This window comes from Chelmon rostratus, chromosome 6 (assembly GCF_017976325.1).
Source record: "Chelmon rostratus isolate fCheRos1 chromosome 6, fCheRos1.pri, whole genome shotgun sequence".
Classification (NCBI taxonomy): domain Eukaryota; kingdom Metazoa; phylum Chordata; class Actinopteri; order Chaetodontiformes; family Chaetodontidae; genus Chelmon; species Chelmon rostratus.
Genome location: NC_055663.1, coordinates 25,929,200 through 25,956,279, shown reverse-complemented (window position 1 = coordinate 25,956,279; position 27,080 = coordinate 25,929,200). Strand labels below are relative to the sequence as shown.

The following is a 27,080-nucleotide window of genomic DNA, read 5'->3' as shown; positions in this document are numbered from 1 at the left end:
GCTTTTACGGTAAAAAACAAACATTTCTGTTCAATGGTTTTGGAAATACACTTCTTGGATTTCTTTCTGAGAGTTAAATGCGAAGTCCAATGTCACTCTTGTGTCTGTGGGAGTCAGGAGACAATCATCTGGGCTGGTTCACGGACCGATCCCCTCCCAGCTCCTGCTCACAGTCAACGCACAAGCACAAGGTCGACATCAGTCTCCTCATCCCACATCTCAACCCTCTTTCCCAAAATGTTGAAGTGTTCCATTAAGTCCATAAATTCAAGCCCACACTCAAGTATTTAAACCGCTTTATTATCCAGATCAGAACCAAACATTTTAAAATTAACTCAATCCTTTTTTTTTCTTTTTTTTGCAGGCAATGAAAACAACGTTCTGATCCCAATTTTAATTTGACTGCAAGAAATCCTTCTAAGGAACTTTAATTTTGACTTAAATACTTAAAACAGAACAAAAAACACTTAAAAGAATTCAGAACTAAAGTCAGACGAGTCAGAACAGAGTGGGAACAGTCTGTCTTATCCGTCTTGTTATAATCAAACTTATCAGCCGCAGTCATTAAAACTAAATATGATGCTGAGCTCTTTAAATAACTCATTGGGCGCAAGCGTTCTGGTGTTCACCACTCATTCCCCTACGTCTACAGGTAAACCTTGCCGCGGGCAGCTTTGCAGAGGAGCAAGACGAAAGTGGCTCCCAGCACGCCCAGTATGCGAGATCGCATCCTCCAGTTGCTGCGGGAACCAGGCCGAGGAGGCTGACAGCAATCTTCAGCCTTGTTAATCTGAGGGAGGAGGAGATTCGCATGAGAAACTCGTACACAATCCTGTGGTTAGAGCAACGTGACCTCGTGCAGGAAGCGGAAGGGCTGCAGGTCACTTTAACTTTATCCAGTCTGGATTACGGTAGTTTCCTGGTTAGACAGTTTCATGCCGGTTAAACCTCCACTGGGTGGGAAATATCGGCTCAGTTACTACTGGGTGGGAATCAAACGGAGGCCAGCTCATTTGGAAGATGAGGGCACGTCTGGTCTCATCGTACCACCACAACATGACTCGCAAACCTGAGTCACCGAAACTTCCTGTGCCAAATCCTCAAGGATTCATGAGCCGAGTGCAGAGTCGGATCTTGGTCATGGTCAAGTCACGGAGGAATAATGCTCCTCATAAACTCCCAAGTCAGGGGGTGACACAGTGTCACACTGAATCCCCGTCATGTGAGACGAGTTCAGCTTTCTTCTGGTAAATGTGACTTGGGAACTTGTGGTTTGGCAGTAAACCCAGATTTCTACAACTTCCTGATTTCTGACAACAAGGACATTCTTGTAGAAGAAAGTGCCAGGAAGGTGTTTTTTCCCACAGGACAAAATTAGTACAACCCTGATTCCAAAAAGGCTGGGACACTGTGCGCTTAACTGAAAACAGCACCAAGACAATATATTCAATATATTTCATGTTTTACCTCAGCAGCTTCATGGATTTTTGTAAATATCTGCTTATTCTCAATCTGATGCAGCAAAATGTTTCAAACAAGTTGGGACAGAAGCAACTAAAGACTGGGAAAGATGTGGAACGCTCCAAAAACACCTGTTTGGATCATTCCACAGGTAAACAGGTTGATTGGTAACAGGTGATAGTATCATGATTGGGTATGAAGGGAGCATCCTGGAAAAGTTCAGTGGCTCACAGCGAGGATGGAGCGAGGTTCAACACTTTGTGAACACATTGTATAAAGGAGATTAACACATGGGCTCAGGAAGACTTTGTCAAACCGTTGATGTAAACACAGTTTGTTTGAAAATGATTGCTTTGTTTTTATTCAGCATTTAAGCAGCGTCCCAACTCTTTTGGAATCAGGGTTGTAATAATATCTTTCATGTTCAGTCGACTTCTTCATCAACATGACTACACACATCGCTGAAGCTGAAAGCAGAGTATTTATCAATTTACTGCCAAACTGTGGATGGTTTGTTACTCAGAACATTTGGGTCACCAGTAGAGAGATGGATTATGGCGGAAAGATGTTTTCGACCCATGTTTTGAAAGGTTGTCATCTAGTCTTTTCAGTTTGGTTTTAGTTGCTGACTCTCATCCCAACAGCCCAGACTTTTGGGTCAGGTTGTCGTCCTTCCCTCTCTCTCCTCTCTTTTTTTGTCTGTCCCCCCTGTCTACTCTGCAATAAAGCCATAAAATGGGCCAAAATACTTAAAATACCAAAACTGAAAATAAGGAGCACGCTCTAAACTTTGCAGTGCCACCTGTTAAACCTACAGGGGGCAAATATTTGACACTCAAAACAATTTAAAAATCTTTAAACAACTCAGTTACCACTGCACAAAAAAGCCACTCCAAGTTGAATCTGAACATTTTGGATTTTGGTACCTCCTGTTGTATCAAAAAGCACAATTGCAGACAAAGAGGTTGTAATCACATACAAAGCCTACACACAGCAGCCTTATGAGTGAGCATGACATCAAAATATATTCAATTTTAACAATTAACTTGTTTGGCGATCACAGTATGTGGATTCTCAACATCTGATAGGATGCAAGACTAGACCCACTAAACACCCATAATACCTATAAATGGTTGATATGGTTAATGATCAATACTTTCGACTTAACAATTACTTCACTACTTCTGGAATTCAGGAGTCATTTTCCCTCCTGTGCTCTGTTTTGGATGGATAACATCCCACCCACTGGAAGATACCAGTCATTATTTCAACAGCTCAACAATAGAAGGCGGTGCTACGATTGAGGAACCAGCATCTCAAGTCACATTTTTAAAGCCAATGATGTGAATGAAAAACCAGCATGATCAGGTGTTGGTGGGCAACGGGGCTCTGTGGTTCATTTGTTTGTGATCGGGGCTTTTTGCAAAGAACAGTGGTTTGGTGGAATTACAGTACGCACTGCTGCATTAACTGACATAGAGCTTCAAGAGTCCTGCATGAGGTGTGTTCACACCTGACAGAGCGGTCACAGTCAAAGTACCAACAACCAACTGGAGGCTGGTGCTCTGAACATGCACACATTCCAGGAAGTAGATCAGGGGTTTTCAAACTACATCAGCCAAGTCATCACAAGAAGTCTTTATTTGGTTCAATGACTCTTGCCTCTATACTGCCACAGCCCTTAATGTTACCGACTGAACAGTGATTTTAAAGCTCGTACCGTATATACCTCAGGCATGCTATCAGCTATTAAAGGTGCCCTGTGGAGTTTCTCACATCTAGTAAACCTATGGAGCATTTTTGTTTCATCAGTGGGTCCTTGTTTTGTTTTTCTAGTGGACAAAAGGAACATGAGTGCACCAACAATGGCAGTAAACATGAATGTAAAGAATGCAGGTTTCAAAATGTCCAAGAAGTTAAATAATTGGAAAAAAAAAAAAACCTGCCAACAGTTTACACCTTGAGCAGACATGGAGCAGCATCATTATTCATTTAGAGAGATTTTTCTGTCTACCTTATCAAGTCCAATATTAATAACATAACTCCAATATTCATTCTCCTGTTAGCTCTACACCAACTGCTGAGAATCTCTTCAGCTGCTAGATGTTCCACTTCATTCATCAGCTGGCTTCATCTGCCGGCCTGTGTGATGTACAGTGGATTTATCAGAGCCTGTGTGCTGCAGCAGGAAACAAGTCTGAAGAGAAAGCTGAGGCTGAACATCACAGAGTGGGTGATAATTCCCTGTGGGGTCACACAAAGCCATTTGAGCCAGTGTTCATATAAAAATATTGATTAGTGCAGTTTTAAACTACATAATTTGACTCCAGTCATGCTCTCCCTTTATCTCAGCATACATATTGCTTTTGGCACTCATGTTTACACATACATCTTCATTGTGGAAATGGATTTATGAGCACCAAAAGCTGTGCTGCAGGCTGGTTTGTGTAGAATTTCCTGTTGGTCACCGAAGGTTTATATAAAAGTCGGCTCAGTTCATATTCCTGCCAATTTACCAGGTGTCATACATTTATCAGCTCCAACACTAGATGGCAGTGATGAGCACGATCACCATTCACACTCATCGCTCCGATCTCTGGTTTAGATGTTACTGTTTCATGTGTTCTTCGGGTTACTGCAAGGAAACAAATCAAAAAGGTTTGCTTTCAAAGATGTACCAAAATCCACCAAAGTGTGTTTCACAGCTTGTGATGTGAGAGCTCCAGCAGATGCAGTGATAGAGTGTTTGTGATTCAAGAGTGTGTATGTTTCAACAGACAAGCTTCCATCGTAAGATAAGCTCATATTGTGTGTGTGTGTGTGTGTGTTTATAGAGTGTGTATGGTTCTTCCTCCCTGGGCTGAGAGCCAATGGGTCCAAATGGGCTCCATTGGCCGTCAGATTCTTGTCTGACACAATCGAAGAACTTCTCCTGCACCCCAACCAACGTTATCAACACACACACACACACACCTACACTATAAACACACTCACACACCTCTATCTGCTGCTAACCCACCTCCTTTGCGCTCCCCGTACCCCCGCCTCTACCCATCCCCTTTCTCCCCTCTTAAACTCCCTCACCCCGCCAACCTGCGTCCTCTCCTCGCTTCCCTCTGCCCCCACCCTCTCCTTCCCATCAGCCCCCTCATCCCTCCGCCTCATCGTCTGTGTGCTGACAGGTCGATGTCACAGTGGTGCTGACTTATGGGCTGTGAGGACTCTGCCCTGTCAGGAACGACTCTCTCCTCTCGGAATACAAATGAAAACACACACATGCACACACACGGAGTCAGGTGCACACATGCAAGCACTCCCGCACATACCTGTTGGAGCTCGCCGAAATTCATACACCCCAACATCTAACACACACACTTTGTTCTGTTCATGTTGCTTATAATCCCAAGTGGTAAGAGGAAAGCTCTCAGAATGCCAGTCAACAGAGAAAGGAATTTAAAATGACTTCCATGAAGTATGAATGTGTTTGAGCCTGAACAGTTTTATCAGCAGTTGCAGCTTATTACCTACGTGTCACCATCAGGGTCAACAGACGCACAAATAAATTATAGCACATGAATATTTTACAACCTTTATATAATATATATATGTTCACATTTCTCTTTCCATATGGGCTTATTTTTAATTTTTAGTTACTGCTAGAATTTATATCTAATTTCGAGCTACTGTGAAGTTTTTTTTATTTCCTGTTACTGCCATTTTTCATAACAAACATTCTTGTTCAGCAGTAAAATATCCTGCCCCACTCTTTCTCACAGCTGTTTTAGAACAAAATATGAGGCCAGAAATCGATTTCTTTCCGCATGAGAGGTCTGCAGTAAAGGCTGTGGCATCGTGTGTGGTGGGCTGTGTAGAAGCCTGCTGTTTATCAATCACTGCAAAGCTTGGAAAATAAATAAAAACCGATTGTAAAGTGTCATATTGGTGGCCTTATATTTAATTGCAGTGCCTGCAAACACAAACATGGTCTAAGCTTGTCATTTTAGCATTTTCTAAGGTAAAATATTTGACAGGAATCAGTTTTAGAATTTTAAGTAGTATAAGCTCTTGCTATTTTGTGTGCGTGTGTGTGTGCGTGCTGACCTGGCATAGTAGACCACGGAGGCAGGTGACTTCCATCTGCAGGTCTTTTGTCTGGATCACCAGCTGATTGCAGACGGCCTGGACCTCCTTATTGGAGTACGGTGAGAAGACCAGCTACATGGAGGACCAGAGAGACAGAGATTTTTTTCGAGTGTACAAATCAAGCTGGAAGGCAGGTGACACAGAATGAGCGAGTAACAAAGACATCAGCAGACAGAGCATGCACACATAAAGGCACCTGGTCTCACTATAGTCAGGAACACTGGACGGTGCCCGGCGTACAGCCTTCACTTAAAAAAAAAAAACATGCAAATGATTGTCATCTTTTCTATTATGTTTTGTTGAAGTTTACTTGTTCAGCCACTCCAAGAATTATTCTAAGAATTATTCCTGCTTTTCATGTTGTGCCCCCTGAAGCTATATTAAACCAACAAGCCTTCATGCAAATATATACATCTTTTAAATTCAAAATGAGGACTTTCATATTGATTTTTGGCACATGAACTGCACCACAAGTGCTTCTGCTGTCAAAATGTTAGCAAGTTGGCATGAACTGGCAACCAGTGCATCACCTGACTGGTGGTAAACCCCAAAGGAGTGCACTACAACAGGTGACATGTACCTGAGAGGCTCTGCAGGGGAAACGGCTGATGACGTCCTGAATGGACTCTGTCAGGTGGCAGCACTGTTGCCTCACACTTATCAGGAAGTTAAGAAGCTCCTCGGTCCTGCAAAACACACACAACTTTATATATATATATATATATATGTATGAAAATATCTGCACACCTACAATTTTCATTTGTTACATATTGTTTGTACATGCTGCATTTTTTTAGTTCTGAGAGCAGCCAAATCTTTTTGTGTGTGTGTTTGTGTTTTATATGGGTTTTTGACTGATGGTTCATACAAAGCAAGTCATTTGAAGGTGTCACCTTGAGCTCCTCAGAACTTGTGATGGCTATTTTTCACAATTTCCTGAGATCTTATACTACACAATTGATAAGATTAACCGCAGAAATGAGCACAGATTCACCGGTGATTGATATTAGCAATAGTTGCAGCACTTGTGTTTTGCAAATGCAATGACAATTCAGTAATTAGTTTTTCAAGTTGTGATTACATTTTCAAATTGCCAATCTCACTCTGCAAAATACACTGTAATTTGAACAACCGGATAAAGGTGATGAGGCATATCAATGTGATGCATTGCTCATCTGCGTTTTCAGGCATACAGATAATACTGTTGGAGCTTTAAGGCTGAGGTCGGTAAGTTTATCTTCTTTAAAAGTGATCCCTAAGGAGATGTCCACATAAAAAAAACAAGGCAAGGCCTGCTGAAGATGCCCGGCTGTGACAGGGCAGACAGATTGATAGTTTGGACCGAACTTTGTGTTAACATTCTCCATGCATTTTCCAGGAGACCACCTCACCAAACCCTATAGAAAACTGAGCAGGTGGCCGAGCCTTCTCCCCACCTCCTCCCCATGCTGTCATCCCTCCCTGAAAACATCCACCTTAAATGATTAGTTATTTATATTCATCAACCTCTCTGTCCCTATCTTCCCATCCCCTGGTCCGGTGGGATATTGATAGCTCTTATCTTAATGGTACATTTCCCTTGGTGAGGGGACTGGGCCGCCAGCCGTCCCGGCCCTCCTCACACTCTGTCAGAGGGGCGAGTAAACACTGTCAGTCAGCCTGCACTGCACCTTCACCTCCCTTCTCCCGGCTGTTAGTTTATCTAGGGAGCAGAGAGTGATGATGGGCCCCCAGAGGGAAGATCGTTGAAGGAATTGCAGATGGAAAGGACGTTATGTTATGTGGGAATACAGATAGAGGATGCATGCGTGCCGTTTTGTTGTGAACTTAATTTATCAAGGGACAACTGGGCATACTGCCCTTTTCCAGTGGGCACCCACTCAGTGGTAGCTGCAGAGAGTGATGCACATTTTCTTTCACTGGCAGTGAGACTTGCTCGTCTGGCAGTTTCAGACCAGCAACGTTTCGGCCACATTTCAATTCCCTACCTTCCTATGGAGGCGTCAGTGTGGGTAAGTTACCTGCACTGTGCCAATCCAAGTTTATCTACGCAGGGCTACTACTTCAGGTACCCACAGGGGATTTTTTTGTAAACAAAGTTGCATTTACATTTTTCTGTATCTCATGAAAAGTATCCTTGAGGCCTAATAAGCATGTTGAATGCATTTACATGCACATAACACATATGAAACATAGAAAATGACACCTACATTGTTTTAATCAATGTTTGCTCCTCACCAAACACTGATTCTTCCTTGCTTTTGTTGGCAAATTGCCACATTTCTTGGAACATTATCGCCACCAACTGTTGATTAGTGGAAGAGCATGAAACCATTTGAAGAACTGTATCACATCACATGTAAAACAGGGGCCCCCTCTTAAAAACAACGCTCTCTAGTGCTACTCGTGGTCAAACACTTCATAGGGGATCTTTAAGATATTCTGTAAAAGAATTAAATGGCACCAACAAAATGATGACTGACTGGGTTCCAATTATCAAGCCACACATTTTCTGCCTATTATCCAGGGTGGGGTCATGATGGCAGCAGACTGATCAAGGTATCCACTGGCCAGAGACTTTCTTGCCAGCCAAGTCCACCAGCTCTACCTGGCGGGTCTCAAGGAGTTTCCAAGACCAGGTAGGACATGATCCTTTTTAGTATGTTATTGTCTGCTCAGGGGTCTCTATCTAGTTCATCCACAACTGGTGTGGTTTACTTCAGTATAGATTTTACACTACCACAGTGACCTCAGAGGGCTGGGCAAAGCATCCTCTTGAGTCTTTTCATATTGACTCACTGTCACATGTGGTCTGCCAGTTGGATTCAGAAGCCCCTAATAGTACCTCTTTCACTGCCCACAAGATCCCCTGCCAAGGTCAGCAGTTCTCCTCCAATAGCCTGGGCATGGCCCTGTCTCCCCTTCCTGAGTCATCCGATGGTTTGCCAGAACATATCTGATGCCAACCACAATCGTTCTTCATGGCCTCCCCAAACTGTTTTGCATCTCCATAAATGCATTCCCTTTGGCCTCTTGCATTGCCTATCTGTTGCCTCAGAAGTCCCCTTGGATAACCAAGCCCAAAAAGTGTTTAGCTGTAGCTTTAGCCAAGCAGCTGCCTTGGAAATGCACACTTTGGACATGGCCCACTACAATTACAAGTCCACAACCTGCCCTGAGATTCAGGAAAAGCAGCAGCTGGTTAGTTTTGTGGGCTTACTCTGATCAGGCTCCACAGGTGCAGACTCCACCTTTAGGTGCTCTACCTTGAGATGACAGAGCTCAGTTGATTTACAGACAGATGGGCAGACGTAAATGAATGTTTCAGTTCCTGCACATCACTGTATTTCAGTTCATTAAAGTCAAATAAGGATTTAATTGTTTCTGACATTAAAAAATTGCATTAGTGAAGCTATATTTTATGACAATTTCTCCAGGCCCAACTTTCTCCACAGGCTCTGAGATGTCAAGAAAATATTTTTTCGGACTAATTTTCTGTTTTCCAATTTTTTTTTTGTGAAATAAGGATCCCAAAGGAGCTTCCTAGGAGGTCTGGCCCTGATCAACCTTCCATCCCTCTCATTAACAATCGAGGGGATTGTATTGGACTGTCTCTCATCCGGCAGGCGAGGGCGGGTGAAGCTCGCGAGCCCAGTTCTGCTGAGGATTCATGAAGTGATGGGGTGCGGTGCGATGGCTCTGTTTGGCCCCCGCCGCTGGCTCTCCTTTGCTCATTGCAACCTCCCATCATCTCTCACCTTACAAATCATTACAGCTGCGCTTAAACCATTACGCCCTGGCTCAAGGCTCGACTACAGAGATGGAGTGAGGGGGATACAGAACTCGGACAGTGAGATGCTCATGGGGCTGATGGATGACTTCCAGTGGAGGAGGACAGGCGGAGCATTACGAGGAGATGGAGGTGGGTTGGATGTGGGGGAGGGTTTAAGGTGTGTGGCTGACAAGTGTTTAAATTCTTGCTACTACAGTCAACTTGTTTCTGGCATTGTGCAGCGTTAGTGGAATCGTTTTTTTTGCAGCTGACATCTTATCAGATATTTCTACTTGACTGAAACGCAAAGATTTTCAAATACTGTACAGAATCTCAAACACCATGTTTTCTGTCAGACACCACGATCTACAATGATTTTTGCAATAATTTGACTGAATCATAGATAAGAAAGTTAAAATGCAGAGAATGATGCTTCTGATCAGATTGTTACTCATTCTAATCTCATATTAGTGCCTTCCTGATAAAGCAATGCTCAAACTAGCTCACAGTTTTCCTTTGAACACTGAGAACCTTCTGAAGGTTCTTAGACATTACTAGACGTTACTCAGGATACTCCCTCTCGTTAGCAGAGGTGTTGATCGCCTCAGGTTTGCTGGGCATTAAGATGTGGTGCCCTACCCGGTATCTGTGACTCCCAGTTGGCAGATTGTGTCTAAGTCCACTTTGTCCATGTGTATCTGCTGCAAAGCAATCAGCAACTTCTGCTGGTCCGCCGCGTCTGTGATACCAATCTGATAAACGGAGAAAAACTATTTGTCTTTCTTGTTGATTAAAAGATAAGATGAGATTTAATTTACCCCACGCTGCAGAAATTCACCTGTTACAGCAGCAGAATAAAAAATTAAAGGTAGAAAACAGAACAAGTAGAACAAAATAATAAATAAAATAATAACAATAAAAAAGATAAAAAATTTAATCAACTATAGAAAGCTATGTACATTACAAAGTGCAAAAAATAAATATGAAATAAAAAATAAAGTATATACAGGATACTTTCACAGATGTTAAGATATTAGCACATTAGTACATAATGGAGCAGTGCAATAAGTAGGTTTGTGATGTTGTGACATGAACAACATGAACACAGTGTTACATTAAATGATGCTAAACAGTCTGACAGCTATTCTTACACAGTGGATGCAGCAGTCGTAAAATGTCTTCACTGTAGGATTATTCTCCCGCTGCTTACACCAGGAATTCTCTGAAGCTTTATCACGCTTCATTGAGTTTGAAGTTAAACCCCAAGGCATCTTCATTACTGCACTACTATATCAAATGAAAAAATCTTGATGCAAAGGTGTAATTACTTACAGGTTTGTCTGTAATTCACCATGAAGTATGTTTCATGTCTGCAAGACTTCTGGACTGGAATTTAACGTTCAGTTCTGTCAGTTATTATAAATGTAACATGTTCTTGTAATACTGAGCAGAAATGTGCGATGTGGGCGAGGTTTAGCGCACCAGATGAACTCAATTTACATTTGTTTACCTCTTATGACAGATTTGAGGTCTACCCAAGTTTACAGGAATATACTGCAGTTGATTGAAAGAATGATCCAAGAATAAACTGCCAACACACAGTATCAGTTTAACCTCTCACCACCTTCTTTCTACTGAACTTGTGGCCTAAACAGCGGTGACATCAGCAGCTACCCTCGTCTTTTTCTGGGTCACCCTGAAGGCTGCTGGTGAGAAAAAGAGCTGACAGACAAACAGATGTTACAGTCATCCTCTACCTTCTCAAGGTCCTCCTTCTCCATGGTCAACAGGTAGCTCCAGGTGATGTCATTTTCCTGTGCGTGTGTGTATGTAAAAACCAGAGTAAGAAAGAGAAAACATCACTCAGCATTTACCGAATCAAAACTTCTGTATCTGCTCCTGACCGCACCGCCTGAAACAGATGTACCTGCATGAGGCTTTGCTATACGGTGACGACAATCTACCTGCACCCATCAAACCCAGTCCTCATACATCAGACAGGGCCTAAAACTTGAGCTGACCCTGTTAATTTTAATTCGGACCAACACAATTCAGTACACTAGATCCATTATGAAGCACCAAGTGAAATATGTAAACTAATCATCTCATGACATGTTCCCAAGCATATAAATGTCATTCTGTTAATAATGCAGCAGTGCTCAACACATTCGAGATCACTGTATCTCACCCGTAGATCTAATACTGTACTACGCTGTGTGGAACAGCATGTTATCTCTGCTCACTATCTTGGCATCAGCGAGATAAGAGAAGAGAAATCTCTCACATTAGAAAAAGGCACTGTGCATACAAAAATATACATACACTTCAGAAAAAATTCTATTCCAGCATGTAACTGGTACTCACAGTCATGATGTCAGTGAGGTAGCCAAGATCAAGGCCGTGTAGGAGGAGCCCAAGTTCATCAAGCTTGGTTACACTGAGGAGAGCAGAGTGTTCATTTGACTCCTGAGGACTTGTGACTTATTCTACATTATCAACCCAAGAGTGAATCAGGAATAGAGTTAAACTAAAAACTGCATGTATAGAGACTTTCTGAATAGTGCATGTCAAAAAAAAAGCCAAACAGCATACTGAAAAGAGGTCGTCCTTTCAGTGCAAGGCTCGGTAAAAGACTTCACAGCAACAAAAATCTACCCCTCTGAAGCGTGCTTGAGCACTGAATTACACAGCCCAAGTGCTCTGAATTGAACCTTTGACCTCCCTGTAGAAATGACTGGGCCAAAGGAAACATCTCCTTTTCCTTTAGGGATCAAGTGGGTACAACCAAAATGTCACTGAGCTTGGACCCATCACAGTGACCGCGGTGTACACGCAACTTCAGTTTGACTGTTTATGAACAAGCGTCTCCTCTCACAACATTCAAAATATGTGAAATGCGTTACTTGTTTTTTAATGTCTTTGTATCTGACGTGGGAGAAGGACAGCTAAAATGTTTGCAGGCTGTAATTCCTGGTGCCAGACATGTTGGAATACAATGTTTTCGGCTGATGATAACACTGCGGTTACTCTGATGTGTCTGAACTCAATGACACTTTGGTTGCGCCCACTTGATACCCAAAGGAAAAAGAGATGTTAAGATATTCAGGGCACCATTCCTCCCCCTTGCTGTACGGTACGTCTCTGTTCTTTTATGTACTGCAGTACGCCTTGCTGAAAAACCAATTGCCCTCCGGTGACAAAATAATGTTGAATATGCCCAGCTGTGCCTGAACCGACTAAACACTCATGCAAAAGGTTTATTATTGTTTATGTCTGGTTGAACAATGGTCCAACAACACCTGCTGCACAGGCACTGACTCACAGAAATCCAACAGGGGGCGACAAGCACACAGGCTGCTGTTACTGATGGGATGTTACTTTGAGAAGAATAGATAGGTGTAAAGAAGAACAGTGAATTCACTGATGCGTTACAACTTCCTGGCTGTATAAACTACACTAAACTGCTGACCATCAGACAGTCAGAAAAACTTTGATCCTTATTTATGCAGAGAGGATTCAGATTCTGCTTAATATCTACTTTACATAGATCCACACATGCAACACTGAGTATCAGCATGGCAGGCTGCAAACTGAGTCTCGTCTCTAAATTAACTACACAAGTAGCTGTGCTGAAAACAGAGGGCAGCAAGATGGAAAACAGTGCAACTTCTTTGTGCTGGCTCCATGGATGCTCAGCTCTTGTGCTAAATGTTAGCAAAGCCAGCTAGTTATTTCTGAACCAGACATTGACACAACCTCCTCAGAAGCTGTCAGAACGAGGCAGGAGAGACGCTCTGTGGTGCACTAGGATTTAAGAACTGAACTGACCAGGACACACACTTCCTATTTTTTCTGGCTGTGTGGAAATGTTTTCATATGATTAATAATAATGAAAAACACTAAAGTGTGATTCTTGTAGGTCAAACATGCGGCCCGACATGTATAAGAAATGTGGGGCAGCTGCTCTGCAGATGTGCTGGACTGTACTGTAACTGGGCGGAGTGAATACTATATTTCTGATAATCACAGGAAAGGTGTATTGATGAAAAACATCACTAATGATGTTGAAAATTCATGAAAAATATCTCTAGATAAGAAAAAGTATGAATTACAAGCACTCCCCCATTCCAAACCTGAGTAGATGCATTGGCCTGAGACAGCCCTACAATTAGCTATAATGAGTAAGCAAAACTCTCCAAAACTGTGACATATATGTCGGTTTATGCTGTAAAAGCTACAGAGGGAAACAACATAAAATTTAACTGCATATTTTACTGCATCAAAAAAGGCTTGAAGAAAAGATAGTACTAGAAGAACATGCCCAAGCCCTGAAGGTGCTGAAGGCACATCTCAGGTCAGCTTACCTTTCCATGGAAGGTGGCGATTTAGAATTAGTCTTGAAGAACTCTGAGAGGGTCTCCTCCATGGAGCCGACGGCCCGGGTGGTGCTGACGTGGGGTGAAAAGGCCAGGATCTTGCATATCTGCAAATAGACACCAGTGTTAAGATACTATATGGTTTAGTAGTTTCTTTAGACCATGAAAAATGTCCGTCTGTACAGCACAGCTCAAGTACCTGAGTCACTAAGGTTACAATGGATTAAGAGTCACGTAATGTTAAAAATTATTGAAATGGCCATAAGATGTCATACTCGGATGAAATTATACTCATTTGTTACTTATTCAGCTTCATTGAACTCTTTCCATGCATGTACCTCTGTGTGTTTTAAAGTCACTGCCAGTTCAGCAGGGCTCTTGCCAGAGTTGGTCCTTATGGTTTTGTCTGCTCCCAGCTGGAGGAGCTTTAGCACTGCCTCCTTTCTGCCATACTGCACTGCTATGGACAAAGCCTGACAGAAAATATCAGTATTACTTATCATAAGCAAAGTAAACTGTGCTGAACTGTGAATATCAAGCTACAGCGTGAATTACACATTCTGACTAAAAGGACCTGTTATCACAAAATAAAAACTGACACACCGAGTATCCGTTCATATTCTGGACATTGAGTTCTGCTCCATGGGAGACCAGCAGGTTGATGACTTTACAGTAGCCTACTTGGGCTGCCCGCATCAGGCAGGTGATCTGACACCTGAAAACGACAAGCGAAAAGAAAGCAGAGAAGAGATGAAGGTGCAGAGAAACCACCAGGGGACAGCAGACACCAGATTATAGGCAGCGATGTACTTCGACAAAAACACTGACAGGCAGCAATACAAAGACACAGCATAAATCTGTGGTCTAAACCTAATGCATTCACATATTTCAAATGCACACTTTTCTATTAATGTTTGGAGCATCTAAAAACTCCTGCAGGCTTGAAATGTTGCTCTACAAGTTTGGTAGCTATAAAGTAAAGTTGAAATGATTAGAGAGAAAACTAATCTACCAGTTTGTGATTGCATTTTAACTACTTTCTGGCCAATTTAATCAATTATAAAAATAATCACAACTTGCGGTCCTAGTTGGTGGCTTAGATTCATTGCAGTTACAAAGCCTTCATATGGAGACCTAAAGCTCAGGACAAAACCAAACTCAAAACATCTTTAGAAACAGACACACATAACACTTTCACAGCTGAGCACAAATATCTGTGTCGTGCTACCATCTCCTCATATTGTGGCTGTAAAGCTCATTTGAAGGCATTTTTTTTTTTAGCTATTAATTTGCAAATTGACAGTTGTTTGGAGCATAGCGAACACACAGAACAATAGTGTTAGTGTTGGTAGTAGTTCTATGGACATTTACTCTGGGTCTCTGCTGGCTGAGGAGCAAGCTACGAATGTCACAACTATGTTTCAAGCCGACAGAGGGAGAGTATCTGCTAATCACATTATCATCTGAGTATTTCACTACTGATTAATCTGTCAATTACTTTTGTGATGAATCGATTATTTGTTGGCGTGATGACATCCTCAGATGTTTTGTTTTGTCCAGAACCCACAAATATTCCATTTATTGTCGTAGAGGTGTAAAGAAACCAGAAAATGTTCACATTAAAGGAGCCAAAATCAGAGAATTTTGACTTTTTGTCCCTTAAAATAAAACCGATTAAACGATTAACCAAACAGTTGCAGATTCATTTTGTGGTTGACGACTTATCGATCACTCAAAGCTCTAAACAAACAGGATAATCTACTGTAGCGGTGACGGACAGTCATCCTGTAATCACACACAAGCACAACAATGTTTAACGTGTCCTTCCACAAGCAACAACTGTTAAATGCAGGCTGGACCCGGTTTAACAGCTTTGACCTTTCGAGGTTATAGTCATTCCTCTGTTGCCTTCATGTATTTGCTTCTATCAGAACAAGCGCTGTATATAAATAACCTCTGTACTTGTGTATCTTATCACCTCTGACTCAAACTGACCGGGTGAGAAAAATACATCCATCTAGAGTGGTGGGAAAGTCCGAGGGCAATTCATCACTTAATACTTTCACAGGAAACTGCTTTGAGTGTGCGTATGTGTGAGAGAGCAACACAGCAAGAAGGGAAGAGGAGGCATTTAAAGAGACAATCCATAACTCACATGTAAACAAAAGGGTAGCCTATCACTCTCAATTTGATTGACAGCTCTTTTAATACATGGGCTTTTAACGCATGACCAGCTACTGAATCCAAGCCAATGCTTTCTGCTGCGGTAAAAGGTTTTTTAACATCAACATTTCCTGTACATTTTTTATTTTTTTTTAAAGAAACTGCTAGATCGGTATTTACAAATTTTGGTTTTGACAATTGACAGCTTTCTAGTGTCATATAGTGCAACCACAAATGTCATTCACAGGCCGGGTTTTCATCCACATGTATCTCAAACTGAAACTGTATTTTGAGAAAACTGGCAAAAGAAAATGCGAATGACGAGTTGTTTTTTTTAGGTGTTTCTATCTCCCATTCAGAACATTACCTGTTTTTCAAAAAAGTTTTTCAAGCACGTGCAAAAACTTTTTCACGAAATCTTTTAGATTTCTATATATAATACATCGATTTGTTTTTTGCTTTGTCACTCTGAGTTGAACTGTTGGTCGGCAACTGACTTCGGCATCAATAAATTATCTTGAACTGAAAAAGCTCCTGGACAGAGGTGATGTTTGTCAAACAGGTGTGAATCTGTGGACCGTCTCGCAGTAAGAACAGCAACATCATTCAGATTCAAAAGTTAATGTTCTATGTGAACTCAAACAAAGGAGCCAATGGCTGTGACGTGATTGATCATTTCTGTCTTTTATTTCTGCTTTCCTGTCCTGTGCTACTGCATTTTCCCAAGGCGTGAGACAGATACCAAGGACACGCACATACTGTTCCAGAGTGCTTTGAGTGTGTGTGTGTGTGCGTGTGTGGCCTTCAGACTGTGAGATTTGGCCAGTCCTCCAACAGATGGCTGATCAATAAGCAGACAATTCAGATTAAACATCGTTCCTGGCATCAGGACAGCAAGAAGAATGACTTCCAGAAACACCTGACTCACAGTAGCAAGGCAAACACACTACTTTTAAAAATGGCTTCCACAGACTGAATCCTAAAAAAAATCCAAAATAATTTGCATGCAGGCTTGAAAAGATCACATCAAGACCGACAAAATAAGACTGATGAGCAACAGGTTTGGGCAATAGGCTGGTATACTGTATACCACGTTATGGTAGAAATGTGTCTGAGAGATTTGGCAATACCGTTTCCACTGTGGGAACTATCTCTTAGTATCTCTGCTTTAGATATGAGGCAGGCTATGGGGCTCTGAGTTCACACTCGTCGCACACAGGAGTGGACATACACACCTTCTAAATCTCAGCAACACACCACACAAATCTGTGCATCCTCCTGTTGGGAGCTGAGAAGACAAATGTCTCAGAACGACCCCCATGGACATTCATCTACTGCACTTGCAGCCTGAAGAAGCATGTTCCGGCCTTAACGCAACTATGATCAACACAAATCAGTACAAAGAAGGTGAAAAAAAGGGACACATGGAGGCAATGGACCCCACATCGTGCTCCTGCAGGACTCTTGAGACGACAGACAATGCTTGTTTACACTACGAGAGAGGGACGAGCAGCTGGTGTTAATCATTGGTTTGATATTCAGACGTAAGAGGCGACGAGGAGGAGGAGGAGGTTTATCCTCTGCACCCACATGAACCTCATATTCTTCTTTCGCTCTGGATGTTAGAGGGTGTTGGCCCCTCCTCCTCACCACCTCCCCTCATCTGCATCCTCCTGTGTCTTGTTACTTTGCTTCAAATATTTTGTCTGGGAAGGAACCAATCAATTTCCTAACGCTACACCGTGTCCATGTGTGTCGTCAGGGGGTTTCAGGCAGTGTGTGTCGTGCATGTAATGGCATACTGGCAGTGACAGAGTGGCAGGGGATTAGGGAAAGCTAAACAAGAAAGCCACTGGGGGCTGAATCCTCCCTTTGACACGACAAAAATCCACACATGGTAACAGTAAAAGTGCTTCGAGAATAACCTCCCTTCACTCTTTTCCACGAGATGGAATTTTTCATGTTCCTCACCAGGACAGGAAACCAGGTTTTATATCCACTGGCTGCGATGACTGATGCATTCCAAACGTCTCTCATCACAGGTACTAACCTACATGGTGAGATAATATTCAAAATCCAAAGAAACCTCTAGGTTATGTTACCTGTCGACATGTTTGCTTCGGTGTGTTGGAGCAATTCCTACTGCCAGCACTTGGAGCATCAGTTTTCCATCCATCATTAACACAAACACAGAGACATATGCGTGTGATATGTTGATGATATTTCTGACATCTACCTGTGTACAGATGTGCTGATCACAGCTGGACATGAGGACAGTGACGGCCGAACAGAGGTCGAAGTCGAGTGGATTGATTTGATGGCTCCTTCATCGTATAACTTACACATCGCGGATATTTTGTGTCTGCTGTGATCTGGTCTGAACATATTGGTTTAAATGCCTTTAGTGATGTCTGGACAATTTCTCTACACTTAACTTGTGTTTTAAGACAGATAGAAATAAGCTTTTTTTTGGCCTCGGGGCAAAATTTGCTTTATTCTGTTCAAACTAGTTTGGAAAGTAGGTAACCACTAATAATGATGGACAAATGTACCAGAACAAAAGCTTACTTGGCTTTAACGGATTGATAGCTGCTCGTGGTTAAGCGTGAACTTAATGACATCCACGTTAAAAACTGTTAAATATCAGTGTACCAAGTCCAAATTACATGTTGAAACATTATCACTGACATACTGTTGAAACCACATGCTGTACCCCTAAAGAAATCTTCACATGGATTGCCTCTCCTGTGTTTGTGTGGCCTGTCCTTTCTGAGATTGAGAGGAGGTCGGGTGGCTCAGTTCCTACCCATCTGGCAACACCTGAAGTCTCTCAACCAACTCCTGAATCCATACTCTTCACTTGTTTTCTACAACTATATATATCTGTATCGATTGACTGCATGTCTGTAAATCCTGGGGGAGGATTTTTCCTCTGCTGCTCTTCCTGACATGTCTTCCTTATCTGAGTTTTTAGTTCAGATAGGACACAGGCTGTCATATGCTGTACACACTATATAGGAAAATTGTGATTTGTGATACTGGGCTGTATAAAAAAAACTGACTTGACTTTGCATTTGAACCAATTCTAGCCTTGTTCTTTAACCTAAGGGCCAAGGCCACTTTTGACCCACAAATTACCGAAACCATGCTTACTGGATTGCATCCAAGCTTCCAAGAAAGCTTCTAAAATCCTCCTGCCCACCCCCTACACTCACTGTGTTTGTTTGTCTGTCTGTCTGATACCCGTCCGTACATGCACATGCCATAACAGGACATTCCAAACAAAACACCCAAATATACACACACTGTATGGAGCGCCATGGTGCATAATGCTACCACATGGCAGCTAAACATGACGAGAACCATCAAAGGAAATTTGATCCAGCGTCTGTTTTTTTTCTCCCCTGTTCAAGTCAAGTCTGGAGTGTTTTTATTTGGCCTACATCAATAGGGGTGTGACAGTGCGCATTGTGCTGAAACTCCTATAAACATTTTGACCTGAAACACATCTGTACCTCGCCCCTCAGCCCAATCACCTGTCCGCGATGTTGGGATCAGCTCCTCTGGATAGCAGAAGCCCCACACAGGAAGCAATTTTGTCTTCGCTTGCAGAAGCTAAGACACTGGCCATGAGCACCGTCACATCATCTGTAGACAAGAACACATTAGTGTGGAGTGCATCTTTACAAGCTTTTATCTGAAGCCAACATTTAGCTTAGTACCAATTATTAACAACTCCATATAGAAAACTACATAAAAAGGTACTGAGCTGGCACTTGAGGCTATGAAGTGTTTCAGACAAATGACCAGGAACAAATAAACAGTAAGTGCCTGTTTTACCCTTTTTAATGCTTTTTTATTTGCAGTTTACACAGCCCTCAGACAGGGAGAACTACAGGCACAGACTTTGCAGCTGGCATCAAAATACACCAGTGTGTGGAAGATGGAATATTTTCTTCTGGCAGTTTCAAGATGTTACATGAATACAGACCTTGGTTTACTCTCATCGGCATGACAGATAAGCCACAGTGATGTACAAAAATGCAATGATGCAACTGGGTCAACTACAAAACCATCAGCTAGTGTTTGTCCTTGTGGCTCCAAACGTTTTGTCTGAACAGACAAGTGTTGCCCCTGTTATCCAATTTCAGGTTTGTTTTTGGAGAATGATGTAGTTTGGTTACTGTAGTTACCTTGTGGAAACAAATAAAAGGTATGAAATCCTCATTATTGGTAATCATAGGTACAGTGTTTAGCTAAACAAATTAGAGGAAAGAGAAGTGACATTTTTTCCATCACAATGAAGTCATACATCATGCTGTAGTTAGGAAAAGAAAAAAATCTGGACGATAACCCAGTGATGGAGATGGATAGCCGTTTATCTGTCATCAGGAAGTGTGGCGGCCTTTATGGGACCCAGTGACTTCAGAGGAGTTGTCTCCTGATCTCATCCTGATAAGACAGGCCTGGGACCCATGGCAATGCACTCAATTCCTGTTTTGTTTTGCAAATGCCTGAATCACCAACCTGAGTGTATCACAGTATGTATCTAAGTGGGTATTTGTGTGTGTGTGCATGCATACCTGGGCCTCTACATCTGTATGTGGGTTCCTGTGTCTTTGTGGCTGTGCATGTTTGGCTATATCTGTGTGCAAGTGTGTGTGTGTCTGTTTATATTATGTGTGCGTGGGTGTAAACCAGACAGCCTGGTTTGCGTCTAGAGAGGACTGGAGTAAATAAATCTGTGGCCTGAGAATTGGTGAGAGGGTACGATAGCGGCATGGTGACCGTTATCAATCACTCATGCATTCCTCCGCTTAGCCTCGCTGCTTTGACAAACGCCATCAGGACGTGACCACACGTCATCCTTCTGTTTAATTGCTTCCTTCACCTGCCTCAAGCATCAGATGCCGAGACCATGTGAAATCAGGCACACACACACACACACACACACACACAGTTTAACTGGACTGAGAATTAATTGATATCAGATATCAACAGCATGACTTGTTGCTATGGTTCCAAATGTCTGTCCTGGGATGTCCAAGAGCTACAGGAAGGGTTTTAATGGATCCCCAGAAATATTTAAATGCCAATAATTTACTGTAATGGCAGCAGAAGCAGTGACAGGAATGCAGGTATGCATGATGAGGACGTTTTGAGAAAGTGCACAAACTGTAGCTGTTACAGGTGTACACGCATTCATTTAGATTTATATGGAGTGCTCTTTGTCATGCCATTTGCCAAACATATTCATGATGGCTTTGCACTGTTTTGTACTAAACAGAAGATCAACACAATCACCACGGTTTCAAGATGGACACCCAAGATTAGTGTCACCGATTCAATATCTGACCAAAAGAGAAATCTCCCCTTCTGTTCCCGAGTTATGGTGTTAAATAACTGCCAGAAAAGTGATTCTGTAGAACATTATGACGTTAGAGTAAAGCTGACCTTTGACCTTCTGGATATAAATGCCATCACTTTATCATTTTCTCCTGAGACATTTGTGTGCAATTTTGTCATAATTAGCGTATGAATTCTCAAATTGTGGCAAATAAATGTGTTTTGTGAGGTCACAGTGACCACCAAAAAGTTCATCTTTGAGTCCGAGTGGATGTTTGTGCCAAATTTGAAGAAATACTTGCATAGAGGCCAGTAAAAACTGACTTTGAGCAAGTAGATTTCTGACTCACTTGCCTGACAGGTGTAACATTCAGTGATCATTCAGTGTGATGCAATGGGAGTCATTTAACCATCATTTCCCTCTACAGATTAGAAATTGTGAAATACTGACCTAACTCTTATCTACTAACAAAAAATTTAACGTTTCTAGATAGATCTCTAACTGCATTTTTACGACAGGATTCATAGTATGTGTATGTAGCTGCAGACTTCCCTGTTCTTCCCTGTGCTTATTTTACCCAGACTGACCTCGATCCAACAGATGCCTTCAATTTCTCTTGCTTTGGGATGAGGGTGCAGTGTGCATAAACTAAAAACAACTCAAAGGATCAGCGGTGTGTGATGCAAGAGTTCCTCTTTGGCGTCATCACCATTAAGTAATGTCAGATGAAGAGTATTGGTGTGGAGGCTCAATTGGTCCCCTGGCCTTTGGCTGTAACAGGTGAGGAAATTGAAAAAAGGTGACGCGGGGAAGGATAGCTCGACACCAACGCAACAGGGACTGTCGGGAGGATTAGGTATGGCTGTTTGATATCCAAGCCTGGAAGGCAGCAATGTAACAGTGATGCCTAATCAACCTACTGTACCTGTCCTTGTTTTTTTCTTAACGGTGGTGGGTGAGGGATTTTATCTTGGTTTCTATGGTTTTTTATGATATCTGATTTGATAATGGTGCCAGTTTGAAGAGTATTCTGATAATGACTAAAGAAATCAGAGGGTTCATTTGTTGAACTTTAAAATATAGTTTACCAACATAAAAAATAGAATAACAGACATTTAACTGTGCAAAACACAGCTCCACTGTGTACTCTGAACTTACATTGTGTGGAGGAGCTCAGATCCGTCATCATGCAAACACAGAGAGCAGAGGCACACGGACAGCAGAGCAAACTGACTGGCTGCTGTCACCTTTATTCTGCTCTGTGATAGGCTGTTAGATCTATCCATATTGACTAAAAAAATTCCAGAGTTTATCATTGTTATCAACACAAATTTTTATCACAATCCCATATCAAGAACGGCCAGCCCTAGCTCAAACCTTACTTTAGTTTGAAGGCAAGTTCCTATTTTGGTGTTAGTAGTCTAAAAAGTGCTTTGAAAGACCGGTTACAGATATCAGGATGATCTATTGAAAGACTTAGTTGTTCTGCTGAGAAACTTTGCATTGATACTTGTTTGTCCTCTGGCATCATTTTTAAGGTTTGATTTCACAGGTTTACTGCCCATTTTGTTAAAAGGTGCATCACTTACGGCCAGCCTTTTATTTATTTATTAATTGATTGACTGTGTTAACTTATGGTCTCTTAGAATGTGTTTGTTTAAGACAGCATTTCTTTCACATGTTGTGTGTTGTGACGTGTCTGACTTGTGTTTCTTTAGTCATTTGTCACTGCACCACTAATTAAGTTATCTACTGAAATCAATCTCTACTCATTTGAAACTGTAAACAGACTATGAATATAATGTAGCAATGGAATAAGAGGTGTTGAAAGTGGACTGTTCTGTTCACAGGTTAGAAATCCCATATACATCAGTGCAGTCTTTTTACCTCCATCTTGATATATGGTGCCTTTTCCTGTGAGCTGACTGTGACAAACTATTCATTCATCAATACAACAGACTTACAGATTTACTGTAAAACTAATTAATATATTGTAATATATATGTATAACAGAGGGAAGTCTGGTCTATACACTCTATGACTGTGGTACAATTTGCAAGAGTGTGAACTAACTCACTTGTTCACACAGGGACACTGAGGTTGTGCATCCAGATGCTGTAAAAAAGACGGCTGACGTTCTAAGAGTTTTCTCTCTACAACGCCTCTCTCCTGCCCTCTAGTTCAATGTAGTCAGCCCATTCATATTGGTCTAACCTGTGACGAAGTTGGCACTGGCCCCTCTGTCCAACAGCAGTTTGGCCATGTCGTAATTAGCCACACAGAACACATACATCAGAGGAGTCCAGCCAAGGCCAAGCCTGGTCTCCACGTCCATGCCTGTCCACACCAAAAGGATCAAATTAAGTGAGGCGATGAAATGATTAGATAAAAGGCAAATCTGTGCCGAATGCCCTCCAGCACACACATACATACACAAAAAAACATCCTGTTTTTTTTTGTTTTTTTTTAACTTCCTTGCTCAAACTTTTGTTTTTCCTATCCTGCTTGATTTCTGGAAATCACTCTCTGACAAAACTGTTTATGTTTGGGTGAGAAATCACCACCAGCCGCTTGACAAATGTTAAGTCTGTCCCCTCGACCTATTCAAGCACACATACATAAAGAACACAGATTATTAGACAACAAGCCTCATGCAAGAACATTGTCTTATTCTTATCTTAAACCTCTCTTACTTAGGTAGACAGGAGATTGGGAGAGAGACGGAGAGGTACGACATCAAACAAAGGTCGCAAGCTGGAATCAAACCAGCGAATGTGGCCATGTGGCCTGCGTTGTAACCGTTCAGCTACCAAGAGGCTCCACAGCAAGCTGTTAACTGGACAAACTTACTGTAAATAGATCGTTTCAGCTTGGTGGAAGCTAGCAATTAGAAATGGGCATAAACTATGCCCTTAAAATTACCATTTAATGCTACCTGCTCGTGGTTTTCATTCTCAAAAATGTTACAGAAAAGTAAAATGAAGAATTTCTCACCTCAGATCTTCAAAGCCTGCTGTTGGATATCAGCAATTTTAGCAGTGTCAATATAGTGGTGTGTTTTTATGGTATTAGAGGACCAAAAAAGAAGTTAATAGCACCACTGTCAACAACCTGTTACCAGATGAATGCTGTACTGTACTACGAGGGGTAGTCATATGACTGTCAGAGAGATATTAGATGGCATAATATTACAGACTACAGTAAGTGATGACTAGAGGATGACAATGGTTGGAGACCTACATAAAGTCACAGAAGAAGCTGAGTGCATCGTGAGAGAATTGTCCTAACAGCTACAATCAGTTGTTTGGTTGAAATGTGCCAATAAAACACACTATCAATCCATAATGATGAATAAAATTTGTCTTAGTTTTATATAAATTATAAAGTAATTCCATTTGTTCATGACTCATATGATGGACTGAATTACATTCGTACCAACAAAACTGGCCAACAAATTATTTTATTACCATATATAATTCTTAAACCTCGCGTACATGTCACAAGAGAACAAATCTGTTTGTAGAAGTGGTTTTTACCTGAGGCACAATATTTTTCAATTGCTACTTAAAGCAAACTGTGAAGTTGCTTTATATAATGCAATAAAATACATAATAAAAACAGTGAATACATGCCCATGCAGTCAAGAAATTAAGTGCTAAAGTGTCATACAGAAAATGAAGAGACTACTTGCCATTGTCCAACAGCCGTTCAACAGTCCGAATGTCTCCTTGACAGATGGCTGTTTTCAACATCGACACATCATCTTCTGCATGCGGTGAAACAGCATTCAGATCCTGTGACAGTAGAGAAGAATCAGAACGAATTCACAAAATCTCTCCGAAGAAAAAAAACAAACAAAAAATACCAAAAAAATACAGCAATATGGAAATGTAATAATGAGAAAAAAATATATAAAAATGAATATTATGGAAATTTTCACATATTTTTAGCAGAAATATATGCCACTAGGTGTAGGTAGCAATGACAGGTGATTGAATTTTTTAGGTGTGCAAGGTGACTGCAAAGATCATTTGTGAAAGTACAAAGCATATTAGACTACTGCGTTATGTGTCAATTTTATATTAGAAACTAATAGTACACAATAAGTACTGTGCACTAATCTTACAACTATAAATGTAAATATTTAAGGGGTGCAACTGACAATTTTCAGTATCAGCTAATCAGCTGATTACTGACCATCGATCAATTAAGTAACTCACTATTTCAGCTCTACATTAATCACTTTAGTAAAAGTAAAAACAGGCATCCATGAATAAAAATTAACCTGCATGTGCAGATCATTAATTAATTGTCATTAACTGAGTGAGGACAAAGCTGAATCTTCTTATAAAGATTTAATATTTTTTTTGTTTCCAGACCTTCCTGAAGCTTTTCCATCTTGCAAAATTAGTTTTAATCATTTTCAGCTGTGAAGCTGCTTTATATCCCTTGTGCATTACTTCTGGGCCAATGCGGTCCAAACTAACCTCATACTGACAATGTCTTTATGGATTTAAAATAAGTATGCAAGTTAGAATGGAATTAGGACATTGTGTTTGTTGGCAAATAAGTCACACACGGCAATGAATCAAGAAGAATGGGAGTTTATAGAAGGTACTATAATAGATTATTATACAATTGTTAAGCTAACACAGCTCATAGTTTAATGCTTCCACCTTCAGATTCACATAGCAACCACAGATCACTATGCAGCCGAATTTTATTAATTCAGTGTTAAGACATTGACTTAGTACTTGGTAAAGCTAGTTGGACCATTTTAAAACAGACTTCTTGACATAACGAATACAACTAAATGTGCGGTCTATTTTAAGACACCGGTGCGCATTTTGCTACGTGCGGCTTTAACACATTGAGTGAAGATCGTGGCATGAAGGGTGAAAGAGCGGCAGATTGCCGCAAAGTTCACCCCTCTCACCGATTTCACCACGGAAACAATCTTAACCACTTGATCATGAATGCTTTGTGCCTCTGTGCCTGCTTTGCCACAAAACAAGCACTAAAGCGGAGTGTTAGCTTGCGAACGTTAACGTTACCTAAAATAGAAACTATAGCTAGCTTGTGTGTTGCTGCTAGTGTGACGCAGTTATTTCGTTGCTGCTAGCTAACTTTGCCGCCTCATTCAAGTAAGTTTAGCATTGAGCTTTCTTAAGTAACCTTGATGCAAGAAGCATATTTATCCGAAATCCCAATGTCCCACTCGTCACAGCTGCTGTCGCTTTCGTATCCAGCTGGGATGGCGCAGACCAAGCGGCTGTCCATAATTTGGTTTAGCCGTTAGCTATCGTAGGTAGCCTTACCGAACGACCAATTAGAGGCACTCCGCCGCAGGTCAGAAGTGGTTTTCCGATGAGTCACGACTCACTGTAGCTGTGGTGGGTGGAGTTTGGCACGGAGCCACGCCAACCAGCGTACCGAACAACCATATGGCGAACAGTGCGTCAGAGTTCGGTTTTTAAACCACTTACTGTGCTACGGTTTAACTCCAACATTAGCCACTTAGCTAAAGTAAGTCAAAATTAGCCTATTAACATTCCACACATTGTTCTAAATGCTTAGTTATATGAAACGTTGACTATAATATATATTATCTTATATTGGCTAGCTAGCTAACATCATTGGTTAGCCGTCTTGCTAAGCTACCTTACAGCCAAGGCAACCCTCGAAGCATTTTGAGTGCATGTAGCTAGCTGTAAATCGTATACCATCTTATGCTAGCTAGGTAGTTAGTACTAGCATTTATTTTTCTGTTTGTTCCATCTTCAATTCATGTGTAATGTTAATCCTTGTGTCTTGTTTA

At 41.5% G+C, this 27,080-nt stretch overlaps 1 protein-coding gene across 1 annotated transcript; it reads right to left on the bottom strand.

Moving 5' to 3' along the window:
* Positions 1 to 646: 646 nt before the first annotated feature.
* Positions 647 to 26,542, bottom strand: asz1 (ankyrin repeat, SAM and basic leucine zipper domain containing 1). The gene is made up of 13 exons (XM_041939783.1): positions 26,438 to 26,542; positions 24,954 to 25,056; positions 23,477 to 23,599; positions 19,452 to 19,563; positions 14,356 to 14,467; positions 14,091 to 14,225; positions 13,741 to 13,859; positions 11,741 to 11,813; positions 11,134 to 11,190; positions 10,016 to 10,128; positions 6,185 to 6,290; positions 5,563 to 5,676; positions 647 to 790 (listed from the first exon to the last, which is right to left on the bottom strand). The coding sequence occupies exons 1-13, from the start codon at positions 26,540 to 26,542 to the stop codon at positions 647 to 649; spliced, it is 1,416 nt and encodes a 471-aa protein (XP_041795717.1).
* Between the last annotated feature and the right edge of the window lie 538 nt (positions 26,543 to 27,080).